The sequence below is a fragment of the Momordica charantia genome (assembly GCF_013281855.1).
Source record: "Momordica charantia cultivar OHB3-1 chromosome 9 unlocalized genomic scaffold, Mcharantia_2.0 BLBB01000009.1, whole genome shotgun sequence".
In the NCBI taxonomy this organism is placed as follows: domain Eukaryota; kingdom Viridiplantae; phylum Streptophyta; class Magnoliopsida; order Cucurbitales; family Cucurbitaceae; genus Momordica; species Momordica charantia.
Genome location: NW_028275167.1, coordinates 16,128,554 through 16,142,448, shown reverse-complemented (window position 1 = coordinate 16,142,448; position 13,895 = coordinate 16,128,554). Strand labels below are relative to the sequence as shown.

At 33.7% G+C, this 13,895-nt stretch overlaps 1 protein-coding gene and 1 long non-coding RNA gene across 2 annotated transcripts; both read right to left on the bottom strand.

Moving 5' to 3' along the window:
* Positions 1-1,221, bottom strand: LOC148209079 (uncharacterized). Its single transcript, XR_015787401.1, has 3 exons — positions 759-1,221; positions 526-672; positions 1-441 (listed from the first exon to the last, which is right to left on the bottom strand). It is a non-coding gene; the product is annotated as an uncharacterized LOC148209079 (long non-coding RNA).
* An 11,144-nt stretch (positions 1,222-12,365) lies between these two features.
* LOC111023832 (large ribosomal subunit protein eL27x) lies at positions 12,366-13,048 on the bottom strand. The gene has a single exon (XM_022301310.2). The coding sequence runs from the start codon at positions 12,947-12,949 to the stop codon at positions 12,542-12,544; it is 408 nt and encodes a 135-aa protein (XP_022157002.1). The 5' UTR covers positions 12,950-13,048; the 3' UTR covers positions 12,366-12,541.
* Between the last annotated feature and the right edge of the window lie 847 nt (positions 13,049-13,895).

Sequence of the window (13,895 nt, the reverse complement as noted above, 5' to 3'; positions counted from 1 at the left end):
AGAGAAGTACGTCGCCATGCAAACCTCCTACGACATAGATAGAGACACTTATCCAACTTCTTTGCTGTAAACAACACCAACGCATCGATCACCTGTTTCATTTAATATATTCACAATGATGTAACTAACATATTTACAACATCATACTTAAGGAGTAAGAAGTCCTTATTTCATCCTTCAATTCGATAGTCTGGTTTAGTAGATTGCGATACCATTCCTTCGTCTGCATTCCAGTTGCAGTAGACCGCGATACCCCATACGTTAATGGGTCATCCAACCATTTATGGAATTGTTTGCTTAACTGTGGAGGAATGCTGGGTTGTAGCTCATCACTTTCCTCCCACGCTTTCCGGTTGGTGTGTACATTTCCTTAAGCTTTCATGAGTAATAACGCATCCGTAGCCCTTGGCCAGTTGGAGCCTCATGAAGGCCAGGTTCAACCTAAAATACAATTTAACGTGAGTTCAGTCATGCTCAACCTAAAGCACAATCTAACATGAATAAGAAGTATCATATTAAGTGTACCTTAATGATCACTTGCGGTATTCCTGCATTTTGCATATCGGGTCGCATGTTTGGTTGCCTACGCCATCGCCTAACGGGTTGCCTATCGGATAGACCATCGGGTTGCCTATCTGATAGACCATCGGGTTGCCTATCGATAGTGAGATCCTGATATACAAAAATTATGATATCGTAGCATGAAAGTATACTATCACGATAAAATAAGGGGAAGTACGATAAGACCATCGGGTTACCTCGATTATACCCACTCAAGTGTCATGATCCTTTGACTGGTCGTCTGTAATGTCACCGGGTTACCTGTTCGATCTAAGGTCCTGATATTAATGAACATGATCAGAGGAAGTCGTGAGTACATGTGTCAGTTAGCATGAAATAAGTTACCTCAATTACACCAACTCGATGACCAAGGAAGGCCTCCACTACTGCATGGTACTCATCCATCTTCAGATCCTCGTCCATGTCTTTCGAACTCTTATCCGTCTTCGGATCCTCGTCCATGTTTTTCTGACCCTGGTCCGTCTTTGGATCATCGTTCGTATTCTTTGATTCATCGGGAGACTTCAGAACCTCATCAGAATACGGTCATCGTCCATATTGCTCGGACCCTATCTGTCTTCGGGTCCTCATGAGGCCTTTCATCTGAGGGACCATCTCCATCGGGCCCACCCCCACCTCCAAAATATTTGCTCGGATCGGGGAACTTACCTTGAACAAAAAAATCGATCAACAAGAGTTATTGTGGTAAAATAGTAAAATTTAAACTGAATTAGGTTTATATAATAAAAATTGCATACCTTTGACATTTTCTTAAGGTACCTCTAGATACCTTTCAGGGGGACTTCAATGCCACTCAATGTGGCCTCAATAGCACTAACTCGATCATCGAGCCTCATCAACCGTCTACTGATCCTCTTCTGGGATTTATTCTTTCTTGTCTTCTTATATGGTGCTTGCATGTCATTTCCTTCTTCATCGGCCACGCCATCGTCCACTGGACGGGTCTCTTCCCGAACTTCCTCTTCTACCAGATCGTCTGCAATCTTCTTCCATTTGTCCCTTGCTTTTGTTGCAGGATTTCCCCTTTTCACAGTGGGAGGAATTTCAACAACAGGTGGATCAAGTCTTACGTCAACGTCGTCTCTTGGAGGGGATACGATTCGAGCTTCCGGTGGAAGCATGATACGGTTCATGTGTTGTTGCTCAACATCTGTCCACTCCAAGTATTCCACAACCATGGACTGCATAGAACCAATCGTTAGATCCAAATGAAAAAACAAATGTCAAGCATACGATCATTTGAGAATTACTTACCCGCGTGTTATCAAATACATCACTCGCCAACACATGAAACCCGTAAGAATAGGTGCACGACCATCTGAGAAGTCGAGGAATGGCATCGTCACTCAACATCCTTGCTACTTGCACACTCAACTTCAGGATAGTCTGATACGCCCATACTTGGAATCACATGAAGTAAAATAAATAATGTAGTTAAATAATCAATTTAATTATACAGTTGACTTAAACCTCACTAACCTAAAATGCGTACGGAAACCCGTAGAGACTATACGTCTTAACGTATGCGGGGTCGTCTCTTGCCTTCTGTTGGTACACCGGTAGTTTATCCTTTAGAGTGTTCTTTAGGCTCCAAATTGTCCTTTCAAAAATCATCATACTCCAGTCATAGTTGCAAAATAACTCCGACTGATCCACTGTGCCTAACAGGTTCGTATCCATGTACTGATTCCTCTCCTTACCCATCATGGCAAGTTCTACGAAGTAAACTACGGCCACCTTGACAACATCCTCGTCGTTGTCAAAACCCTACTCCACAAAAATCTTCTCCAACTCCTTACACATAACCCTCACATTATTCTTAAAATAATGTGCTCTAAGTCTTCGGCGAGGAATATCGTTATCTACTCTATTCATCCTATGTTTGAGCCCGGTGATTAGGTCAAACTCTTGCTTGTCGAAAGACACCTTTTTTCCAAACAGGTTGAAGCTAAGGACATCGTGCCTAGGCTCTTCAACCTCTCTCAACAACAGGTGATGGATCAATGGACCGTTAAATACAACGTCCATGTCCAGAACGGGACCAAAACATGTTTGCTTAAACATGTCTAATTGGGTTGGGGTTAACCTAGCCATAATAGTAGAACTGGTTTTATCTACATTGACAAGGTTTGTTAACGAGGCCGTAAACCAGTCATTACGATTTAGCTTCAATCTCAAATTCATCGTATGTAACACCCCGTATTTTCTAATACGGTCATTCTAACGATAACGCGGTAGCGTAAACAAATAAACATTATACCAAAGGAAAAACTTCTTTATTTAATTTTATACTATGGAAAAAAAATGGGGACAAGTCCAACTTTGAAATAGAAACCTATACTATAATAAAGCCAAAGAATAACTAGCAGAGCTAACTAAGTTCTCATAAGCTAAAACAAATGGAAATATTAAAGATTTCCGACTCCTCATGCTAGAACGTTATTCCTCAATCACTATTTGAGCAGTCACTCGAACTTTCATCTGAAAACATTTAGAAAACGGAAAAATGAGTACAAAAATACTCAATAAGCAATTTCCATATCAAACGTTGAAATTCATTTGTCCTTTCGAAACATTTGTAACAAAAATACCAACCGATCAAACCTTTTAAAATTCCTTCTAAAACATTTGGTACAAGTTTCGAACTTTCGAATAAACTAAATCATTCAAACATTCAAAACAATGTTACATTCATTCATACTTTCAAAATCAGGGTGGGAGGTTGCATTATTTGGGTAGCCTACAAAACATATGTGGTTACCCGTCGGTAACACCAATCAATCAGAAGTTTCTATCAGAGTTGTCGAATTAATATCGATCAGAATAGAGTTGTCGAAATAATATCGACCAGAACAAACAGAACGGTTACTTAAGTGTGAGGTCATATGAGTGAATAACACACAATGAATTTTCATTCTCAAGGAATGCCAAACCACGCCAAACCACGCCAAACCACAAAAGTGTCTTCCCACAAATAAGCCAAAATAAAAATTCATCAATTCCAAATTAGGCTACTACCCCAAATAAGCAAAACGTTCCTCAAAACAAAAATATGGCATATCCGGATAGCCGTATTAAATCAATCAAAATATCTTTCAAGCAAAACAAATACATACTTTTAATATAAATCAGTTCAAATTATTTAAATAATTTCAAACAAACTTTATTAAATCATACCAAACATAATTTCAAATATTTCACAAATAAACAAAATAACAATTTCAAACTTTTAAACAATTTTCAAACAAAACTTTATCAATTCAAACGAAACATTCTTCAAATATTTTTACAAATAACCATAATATCAATTACCAAAATATTTATCAAATCCATAATAAAACTTAAATTTCATAGGCAATACATCAATTTCAAATCTTCATATCAAATCCAAAATAAGTTTTAGTTTTTGAAGGGATATGGTAAATCACTTACAATACTTTTTGAAGGGATACGGTAAATCACTTATAACTCGAAGGGATATGGTAAATCACTTACCTTTCTCGGAAATCCTACAAATCTAACTTAACTTCTTCCTTGGGTAGTTGTCAACTTAGAGGTCTAGAAACAACGAATATCCAAAATCAATCCTTAAATTCTATCCAATGATTTAAATTTCAACCAATAACTAAGCAAATCTTATCTACCCAATTTTCTCATTCAAAACACTTTTTTATGCAAAACAATTAGGAAAGTATGGATTTGCGGCTACAAAACCAGACCTGTGGGTTAAAAGGCCTCTCAATTCAACAATAACAAAACTTTAAAATTACAAGAATCGGTATAAATCAATACGGACTAAATTTACAAAAAGTTTCTCAATAAAACAAGCTTTAAAACCTTCTAAACAATTGAAAATTTGGGAATTTTAAATCTGGAAAATTTTATGTTTTATAAAATAAAACTTCCAAGAATTTTCCATAAAACAATTAACAATTTAAACTGATTTTTATAGAAAAATCATATCTGAAAAAAGTATAGAAAACCTTTAAAACTTGGTAAAAACATATATTTTTTCATGTAAAAATCATAACAATAACCTATGGTTTATGGGATACAAATAGGTAAATTTTTTATGCAAAAAGAGTCTCAAAATAGCCCAAAAACAGTCTCATAAACAACAAGATTCAAACAAAAAATTCTGCAAAATTTTTAGGGGAAAAAATCCTTAAAATCTTTTATTATAAAAAAAAGACCTCCAAAATTTTCCTAATAAACTGAATTAATGAGCTACAGATCACGAAAAATAAAACTAAAACAATGAGGAAGAAAAGAGCTTGCCGATCTTTGAGAGAAAATACAAAAACTTTCTTCTCTTCTTTTCTTTTTCTCTTAGAGAGAAATCTAGGTCTAGCAGTTTAAGAAAAATAAAACTTAGGGTTTAAGACTTTTATAACAAACCTAATGAATCATTTTTAAAAAAAGGATTAACATAAAAAGATAAAGATTTAATAAAACTCTTTCTTTTTATTTTTTTTTTTAAATTCTAAGAACAAAGTATCTTTTAAAAATAATTTTTGAAACAAAAAGATTTATCTTTGAGAAAATAAAAAAAAAAAACAACTAAAATAATAATAATTTAAATATATATATATATATATTTATATTTTTTTTTCCGTTGTTACATCGTATTTCCTAGACAAAGTTAAAACAAGAAAATTAAATAAAAATAACAAATTAAGCAAAGGAAAAAAAAAACAAGGTTGTCCCTGAAAAACTGCCTTTCATCCCGGTTTGAAACATACCGGAACTGATCCAAGATGAAAGGCAGAGAAGCAAAAATTTTAGTTCCTGGATGATTTTTTGCTTCTGCCTTTCTTCCCGATCCAAAATAAATCGGGATCGGTCCAAGATGAAAGGCAGAAGCAAAAAATGATTCTGGAACAAAAATTTATGCTTCTGCTTTTCATCCCGGTCTGAAACAGATTGGGACCGGTCCGGGATGAAAGGCAGATGCACAAATTGATCACGGAACATACCCTATTCCGTTACCTTCAATCCCGAACCAAAACGCATCGGGCTTGAATCTAGGATTGAGTCCGAGATTGAATCCCCACTCGTTACTCTTTGATTCTTGATATCTAGAACCCTAAAATCTAATGTACAACTAATCGGTTGCTTCAGATAGCGCCAAATATGAAAACCTAACACCTAAGTAACGAAAATTTTCGGGTCTCGAAACATACCCTGATTCCATTACCTTCAATCCCAGACCAAAACGCACCAAGCTTGAGTCTGGGATTGAGTACGAGATTGAATCTCCTGACCACTCTTCGATTCATGATATCTGGAACCCTAAAATCTAACCTATAACTAATTGGCGGCTTTAGATAGCGTCGAAAATGAAAACCTAACACCTAAGTAACGAAAATTTTTTAAGATCAACTAACCTCGCTTCCTCCGAGATCCAAGACGATAGATGGATTGTTCACTATGGATAGAGGGAGGGAGATGAAAGGTCCGAGAACAGGGAGGGAATGGAGGGAGATGAAGGGTTCAGGATTATGATGTTAGATTTAGGGTTTTAGTTTTGGGAATGGAGGGAGATGGAGAGGAACGGTCCGAGAATGGGGAGGGAAAGATGAGTGTCGAATTTTAAACATGAGGGTAATACATTAATTTCGTTTTAAAATTTTTTGAAAGGTGTCAAAATTAAGTGGAGGTATAGTTACAAATTAGGTTTTTTAAAAATTGGTTCATTTATCCAATTTTAGTTATTGGTGGGTCATAAATCTCAATTTTCCAAGAAGGCTATACAATTTGACCTTTACTTGTAGACAAGAATGAAAATATCGAGGTGATGGATATCAATAATTCTAATGTACGGTAATGGAAATTGTAGTACAATAGGAGTAGATATTCTTTCCATTTATCTTTTTTCACATCATTAATATACTATTTTATTAGGTTAGAAGTAGACTCCTGACCAATTTTAAATGTTACTTATTTGGCAAACAATATGGAAATTTGTTTGTAGTATTCGAAAATTTTTCCAGAATGCTGTAAAGTGAACTAGATCGGTCATTCAAGGAATGAGAGATAAAAGGGAGTATTATCGAGAGAGGAAGCCTGAGATACAAAGCGATTGCACCGCTAGTAAAACAAGATGACAATCACTCTGATAAAAAGTATCCTTCCCTTTAGCTATTCTGCTCAGGTGATAATGGGGTTTTAAATTCGACTTTTTCCTGAAAACTAATGCCTAAGCACAAGTAGATAATTCTTTGACATTTGCAAACTTTTGACCACATGTCGAAATTTTTACGAAATGTCAGCACTTCGTCGACATCCCACATGTTGAAATTTTGCTAACACATGGCTTATCTAACTACGTCCCCTAATTGTTGGCCAGATATATTATTTTTGAGTTAATGTCGACAAACTGTTTTAGAAACTCATTTCTACAAATGTCTAAAGTTTTCCAGTTTTATAATTTTAGATTTCTCTATTTAGGATTTTTTTAATAATATCGATTTTATCCTTGTGTATTGTATTTATATTTATTATTTTTTTTAAAGATTTAAATCCTTAATTTGATTTTATAAACCTTTAATTATCGTGGGCTCCAAACAATTATGTCCATAATCTCTTAATTTACTCGTTCATATATTAATTACATAAAAATTATCATGATTTCAAATTCGAAATTAATTAATGGGTAGATTTACCAATGATTTCAAATTGAAAATATACCAACGACTTTCTGCAAGTTTCGTTACCCACGATTTTTTGCAATTTTCATTTCTTCCCACGATCTTCCTTCCTCGTTCTTTCAGTGTGCTGATCACATGGCTGTCGCTCACGAATTAATTAGCGAATTGTAGAATATTATTGCTGCAGTGCACTGATATAAAGGTGAAGTTACTACTGCTCACTATTTTGTCACTCGTCTTCAACCCTGTACCGATTATGGCTATTGCTTTAGTTTTTTTAGAAGAATATTCTTCCCCATGCTTTCCCTTGGTTGCTGATTGTAGAATGTTATTGTTGCTTTAGTTTTTTTTTGTGAGAAAAATATTATTTGGAGGGCTCTACTTTGTGCTTGTCGAGTTCATGGGAATACAAAGTTGGGTGTGTTTGAGCTCGAAATCGCTGAGCTCGGATAAGTCTTAGGTCAGACTGTTCAGGATGAACTGCGGCCAACGGTCTAACACCTTCCCACCTTTCGAGAACACTCTTGAGACCTACAAAACAAGGTTAGCACTCCGACGAGCAAGTCAGTTCCAGTCCGAGCTAACTTGCCGAGTCTATCTCAGATTGCGTACCTTGCATTTAAGGCAAGGGTTTCTATTTATAAAAACTGGGCCCGACAGGAATTCTGACACACCCTACAAACGCGGCACGTTGTCGGGTACGGGAGAGACATTGTTACGGACTTTGCCTAAGGTCGGCTCGGCCCTACAGGTCCTACCCTGACCGCCGACTTGAGTACCGTGGAGTTAATTCCTATATTTTGCGTGCGCGTCAATTCAACTCTCCCTTTCAACCATGACACGTGGTAAGTCGGGATTCTTATCCAACAGGGTGAATATGCTATCAAAAGACTTATAGATCTAGAACCAAACAATGGGGAGAATTATGTTCTGCTGTCAAATCTATATCCAAGGGAGCAGCGGTGGATTGAAGTAGGGAAGTTGAGAGGAATGATAAGTCTCAAGGGATCAGGAAAGTCCCAGGTTGCAGTTCAATTGAAATAAAGAATGTAGTTTATGAGTTCGTTCCATCAAATGACAGAAAACCAGAATTTGATGCAATATATAAGCAGTTGGAAAATGTGATCAAAACATTGAAAGCAAATGGTTACATTATGGGTACCGAAATGGCTTTGTTTGATATCGAGGAAGAAGAGAAAGAACATTCTGTGATGTACCACGGTGAGAAACTTGCTTTAGTTTTTATCTCTTAAACTCTCCTTTAGATTGCACTCTAAGGATAGTGAAAAATCTGAGAATTTGTTTGGACTGCCATGAGTTTTAATGAATCATATAAACGATAAGTATTCATGAATCGCATAAATTTATATAAACTACCTACTTAGTACTTATTTATAGATATAAAATACATTAGGATATAATCAATAGCTAGACTCAATCTCATATAAACTTATATAGTGTTATATATCAAACCAAAATTAAATATATTTAATGTCCGTAGTATCTTGTCTAAATTATAGTAGAAAAAAATAAGATTAAAATTAAAATTAAGTACATGAATCAAAATGAACCAAAATTCAAAATATAAGAATCAAAATAGTATTTTAACCTCTATTTTATTTTCTACACGTACTTGTAATATACTTTTTGAAACGTTACATTGTCTTTGTTTAATAAATTAATGAAGAAAGAAAGACGCATTTAAATGATAATGTTTTTTTTTAAACAGTTGAAATGATAATGTTGATGAGCTAAGGATGATTATGAGTGAACTACAATTTTAATTTATAAAAGAACTAAAAAGAAAATCATTATATTTTGGTTGGGAGTTCCAACACTACATATCCATATTCCACATGCTAAATGACAAATAAACCAAAGTAAAATAGAAATCAAATAATAACAAACTTCAAGAACTAATGTACCAAGAACTAATGATTAGAGAGAGACAGAGAAAAAAAGAAAGATTCCAAAGTGGGTGCAATTGAAAAAACTGATCCACAATTTTTAAATTTACGTGAGACGAAGAAGAGAATGAGCTTGAACGATTTACGTTCAATTTTCTCATTATCCTTGTTTTCTCCCATGAACCACGAGAAAGAGACGAAGAAGAGAATGAGCTTGAACGATAATAAGTGTGTAATCGGAAATTTCAATATGAACGAAGAAGAACACTTGAACGAAGAAGATTTGTAAAGAAATCAAAAATTCAATTTGAACCAAAAGTTTCATATTTAGCTTGAACAATGATGAGCCACAAAGCCAGAAGTTTAAGTTTCAGGATCGGTAGTGATTCAACTGAAGATTTGTAGTATTTAAAAATTTTAGATTCTGTAGCCGTTTGACTTGAAGAACATGTATAAGTTTGACGTTTTAGATTAAAAAAAATGAAAAAAAAGGAGGAAACAAGCAATATCTTAAACAAAAATAGGGAAGGGTAAATTTGGAATTAAAAGATAAACAATATTTCAAATAATTTTGCCATAAAATCCAAAGTATGTTGCTATTTTTGTAAGAGGTTATAAAAATTAGAATAGTAAATTTTGTATAATAAAAATTTAAGTCTTCTTTTTATATTTGTAAGTTACCAAAAAAAAAATTTAAGAGATTATATATATATATATAAACTAAAGATATGCACTAATATTTAACATTAACATCATCTCATACGTGAAGTACATCATATGTATATTAGAGGTTCATACATCAAATATATATATATATTAAAGGTACATCAAAATTATATCAAATATCATAAGGTTAAAAAATGAATAATAAAAATTCAAAAAATAAAATTTCAAGAATTTACCATATTTGTAGTACAAAAGGTTCACATTTTTACAAACATGGTTAAAGATACAGCTACCCAATATAATTTCCCAATAAAATAATACGTTTTTTATCAAAGAAGTTGTGACACTTCGGAGAAATAATGACAAAAGTTCAATGCTAAATTTATATTTTGAATTTGTTTACTGCTTTGTTTGTTTGTGTTTTTTTTTTTTTGAGTTACAATAATTTTGTTTGATTTCGCATGATTGAAGTATTCCATTTTCAAATTCTGCTACATCAATATTACATTCAAAATATCTTTCAAATTCTACTACATCAATATTTCATTCAAAATATTCACCGATATTAGTTGAAAATGTATTTTTTGAATACTTCCTAAAAAATTAAATGTAAAAAAGAACAAACAAAGTACTAGGGCAGTTTCTGTAATTTAACCTACAATTTTTTTTTATTTCTTTCCAACTGTGACGAACTTTTCAATCAAGTATCTACTCCATAGTCTCATTAAAATCAACATAAATCTAATGTCTTATAATCAAATCTCACCTATATATTGATAATTTGGAAATCCTCCAAATAACATTCTAAAACTAGCCAAGTTTTAAATTCACAAATTACCCCTACAGTTGTAATTTCAACTTCAACAATAGTGTTGAAGTATAAGTTTAAAAACATTGAGGAAGAAAATGAAAGTTAGAACAACAAAACAAAAAATTTTGAAACCCTTACAGCATTGGGAGACGAATTGACAAATGATATGCTACAAAACAAAAGCTAAAGAAGTCAGCCAAACCGATCAATTTGCTTTCTTCAAATCATATTTCATCAAAAAAAAAAAATCCTTAAAATTATATACCAAAACAATATAAATCAACTAAAAAGAAAAAATATATCTTCAAAATCAACAATCAACCCAAAAAGAATGATCTATTTCATCACTTTGTTGGCTGGAAATAAATTGGTTCAGATCAATTTTTTTGCCAAAATTGATGGTGAACCAAATTGAACAGTTTGAGGGACAAAAAAACTAACAATGGAATGCATGCTTAGAAAACCGACCGAACCACTCAAGATAAACAGACCACCGGTTCAGAAAAGATAAAAATAATCTATCCAAATCGAACCAATTGAAATGTTTCCAATTTTACAATTTAAGCAACCAGATTAACTAAAAATGATAACTGAAACTGACCCAATCGATTTATTGGGTTTTCCAGTCAACTTGGACCTCTATCAAGATCAACCTAAATGCCATGGCAATGAAATGGCAGCAGCTAGAAAAGAAAACAACTCAACTTGAGCGCAAGCATCAAATAGACCATAACAAAGAAACTTACAGCATATTGAACCAATTTAAGAGATACAGAGTATAATGCACAATACATAATTTCCTATTAAGATCATTTCAAATCATATACTTGGAATATCAAACACAAACAATCATTTAGCATTCCAAGCGAAATATAAAGGGAAAAGAATATGATCTTGAGTGATAATTTTAAGATAAGATAAGAAACAAAATTCTGAAAAGCTTAAGTACAATCGAAAACATGGATAGAATAACATCTGCAACATTCTAGATGTAATTTCATTGTTTTTACATAACCAACATTTGTGCATGGTTGGGAAGGCAAATAAAATCTCAGTTGCAAATACAATAAGCAGATGAAAAGGAACGATTTGCAGACAGTGTTTTATAGAAGAGTTTTTTACTTTTAATGTTGAAGTCATAATGCGATTTTTTCGATACGCTTCAGAAGAATAACAAATTCAATAACAAAAAACATATTTAACCAATGCTCTTCTGAAAAAGGACAGAAATGGTTTTTTAAAAAGACCTTCCAAGTCGCCATTATTTTGCAAACTAAAAACAAGCAATTAGAATTTCATAGCAATTTCATTAGTGTTCATCCCTGTGAATAATTGATTCCACAAAACAATTCTATCAGACTTATAAACAAATTTGACAGCATTTGTCAAGAAACTCCACCAAAAAAAAGAAGTGGCAATCCAGCAAGAAACTCAACAAAAGAACAAAATCATTGTAAGTTAATTAGATATATTGAACGAAGATGTCAAGCAATGCAAGCACAGAATGACAGATGTTGATAGGAGACTTTTCAGTTATTCTTTAAAGATAATTTCTTGCAAATTTCATAAGAGTAAGACAAAGATTGGAGGCTATACTATTGTTGGATCCGAAATACAACCATAATTTCTACTTTCACATAAATCAATAGCAACATATCAAAATCATAATGAGCAAACAAGAAAACCCCAGAAATGAACGTCAGCAAAATATAAACAAACAAACTAATAGCAATGAAACAAAAACTGAGATTGGGCCAGAAATTGCAACAAAATTAATTTGACAGACAAATGTAGTATTATCACAACCAGAAAAAATCTCCAACCGAAAAGACTAGAGTACGTTCAATCAAAAATGTAAAACCAGAACAAACTAATACAGTACGATTACTTGAGAATAAAAAGTAAACCCAGAACAAAAATTCGATTCAGAACCTGAGCTTTGTGAAAAACCATCTGTTCTTGCCTGTTTTGAACCTCTCCTCGAACCGCTTCTTGGTCTCCTTAGCCGCAGTAACCTTCTTGTCCTTGGATTGCAAGGAATCGATGGTGACGACGTCTTTGAGATCGACATCGAGAGTGTACCTGGTGGGCATGAGGTGCCTGTAATTGACGAGCTTGATGAAGGCCTTCACTCGCGATTTCTTAGCGGTCTTCTTGGAGGAGTCCTTGCGGATCACCTTCGCCGGGTATTTCTTTATTCCGGCGACCAAGCAGTGGCCGTAAGGCCGATCTCTGGTTCCATCGTCCAATGCCCTAACGATGACCGCCTTCCGGCCGGCGTAACGGCCCTGAAGCACCACCACCGCCTTGTTCTGCTTCAGGAATTTCACCATTTTTGGATTCTAACTCCCGATTGTGAATACAACAGAGGGAGGGTTTTGGAAATCTGCCGCCACAAGTTTGATGGTTAGGCTTCATTCTAATTCTAGGGTTTTTTCATATATATACGGTATCACTTCGGCTCCATTTCATTTTTTGGGTTTCTTAAATATAAAACCCAACCCATATCTAAGGTTATGCTATTTTATTATTATCTTTTTTATTATTTTGTAAAAATTTAAGGATGTGTTTGGTTCTTTGTTAAAAAGAAAAAGAGAAAAAAAATTGTTTTGTTGGTCATAAAAACAAGAGATTTTATGAGAAATAGGATGTATTCCATATTTTAAATATTTTCAGATATGTCTTTTTTTTATTGCAGATTTGAAAATTTAATTTCAATTTTAAAAGTTATTGGATGTGTTTAGTGTTTAGTAATATTAATTAATTTATTAATATATATGTTATAAATTTTATAAAATTATTGTGTTCAGAGAAATTTTTGGTTAATTATTAAATAACACGTCACAAATTTAAAATTATATTAAAGACCAACATAAAATTTACCTTTGTTCAAATTAATTTTAAAATCGACAAATCAAATTATGTCATGTGTCTCTAGTCATCGGATGAAATCAAATAATTAGACCAAACTCATAAAATGATTTGACTGAAGCCCATGAGATCAACCCTATATAGAGAGAGGCCACCTTCCATTTGAGAGAGATTGAGAAGGATGAGGAGAGATCTAGAATAATCGAAGATTCAGAGTCATCCACAAGCTACAAGCCGAAGAAATTCACAAGCTACAAGTCGACGAATTTCAACAAACTGTAAAGCTAAAGAATTTCAACAAGCTGCAAAATCGAAGAACTTCAAAAGCTACAAGTTGAAGAACTTCAAAAGCTACAAATCGAAGAACTTCAACAAGCTACAAAGCCGAAGAACTTCAACAAGTTGGAT

Excerpts from the sequence above, each read along its gene's own strand:
- LOC111023832 (XM_022301310.2), bottom strand. The coding sequence starts at position 12,949 with ATGGTGAAATTCCTGAAGCAGAACAAGGCGGTGGTGGTGCTTCAGGGC.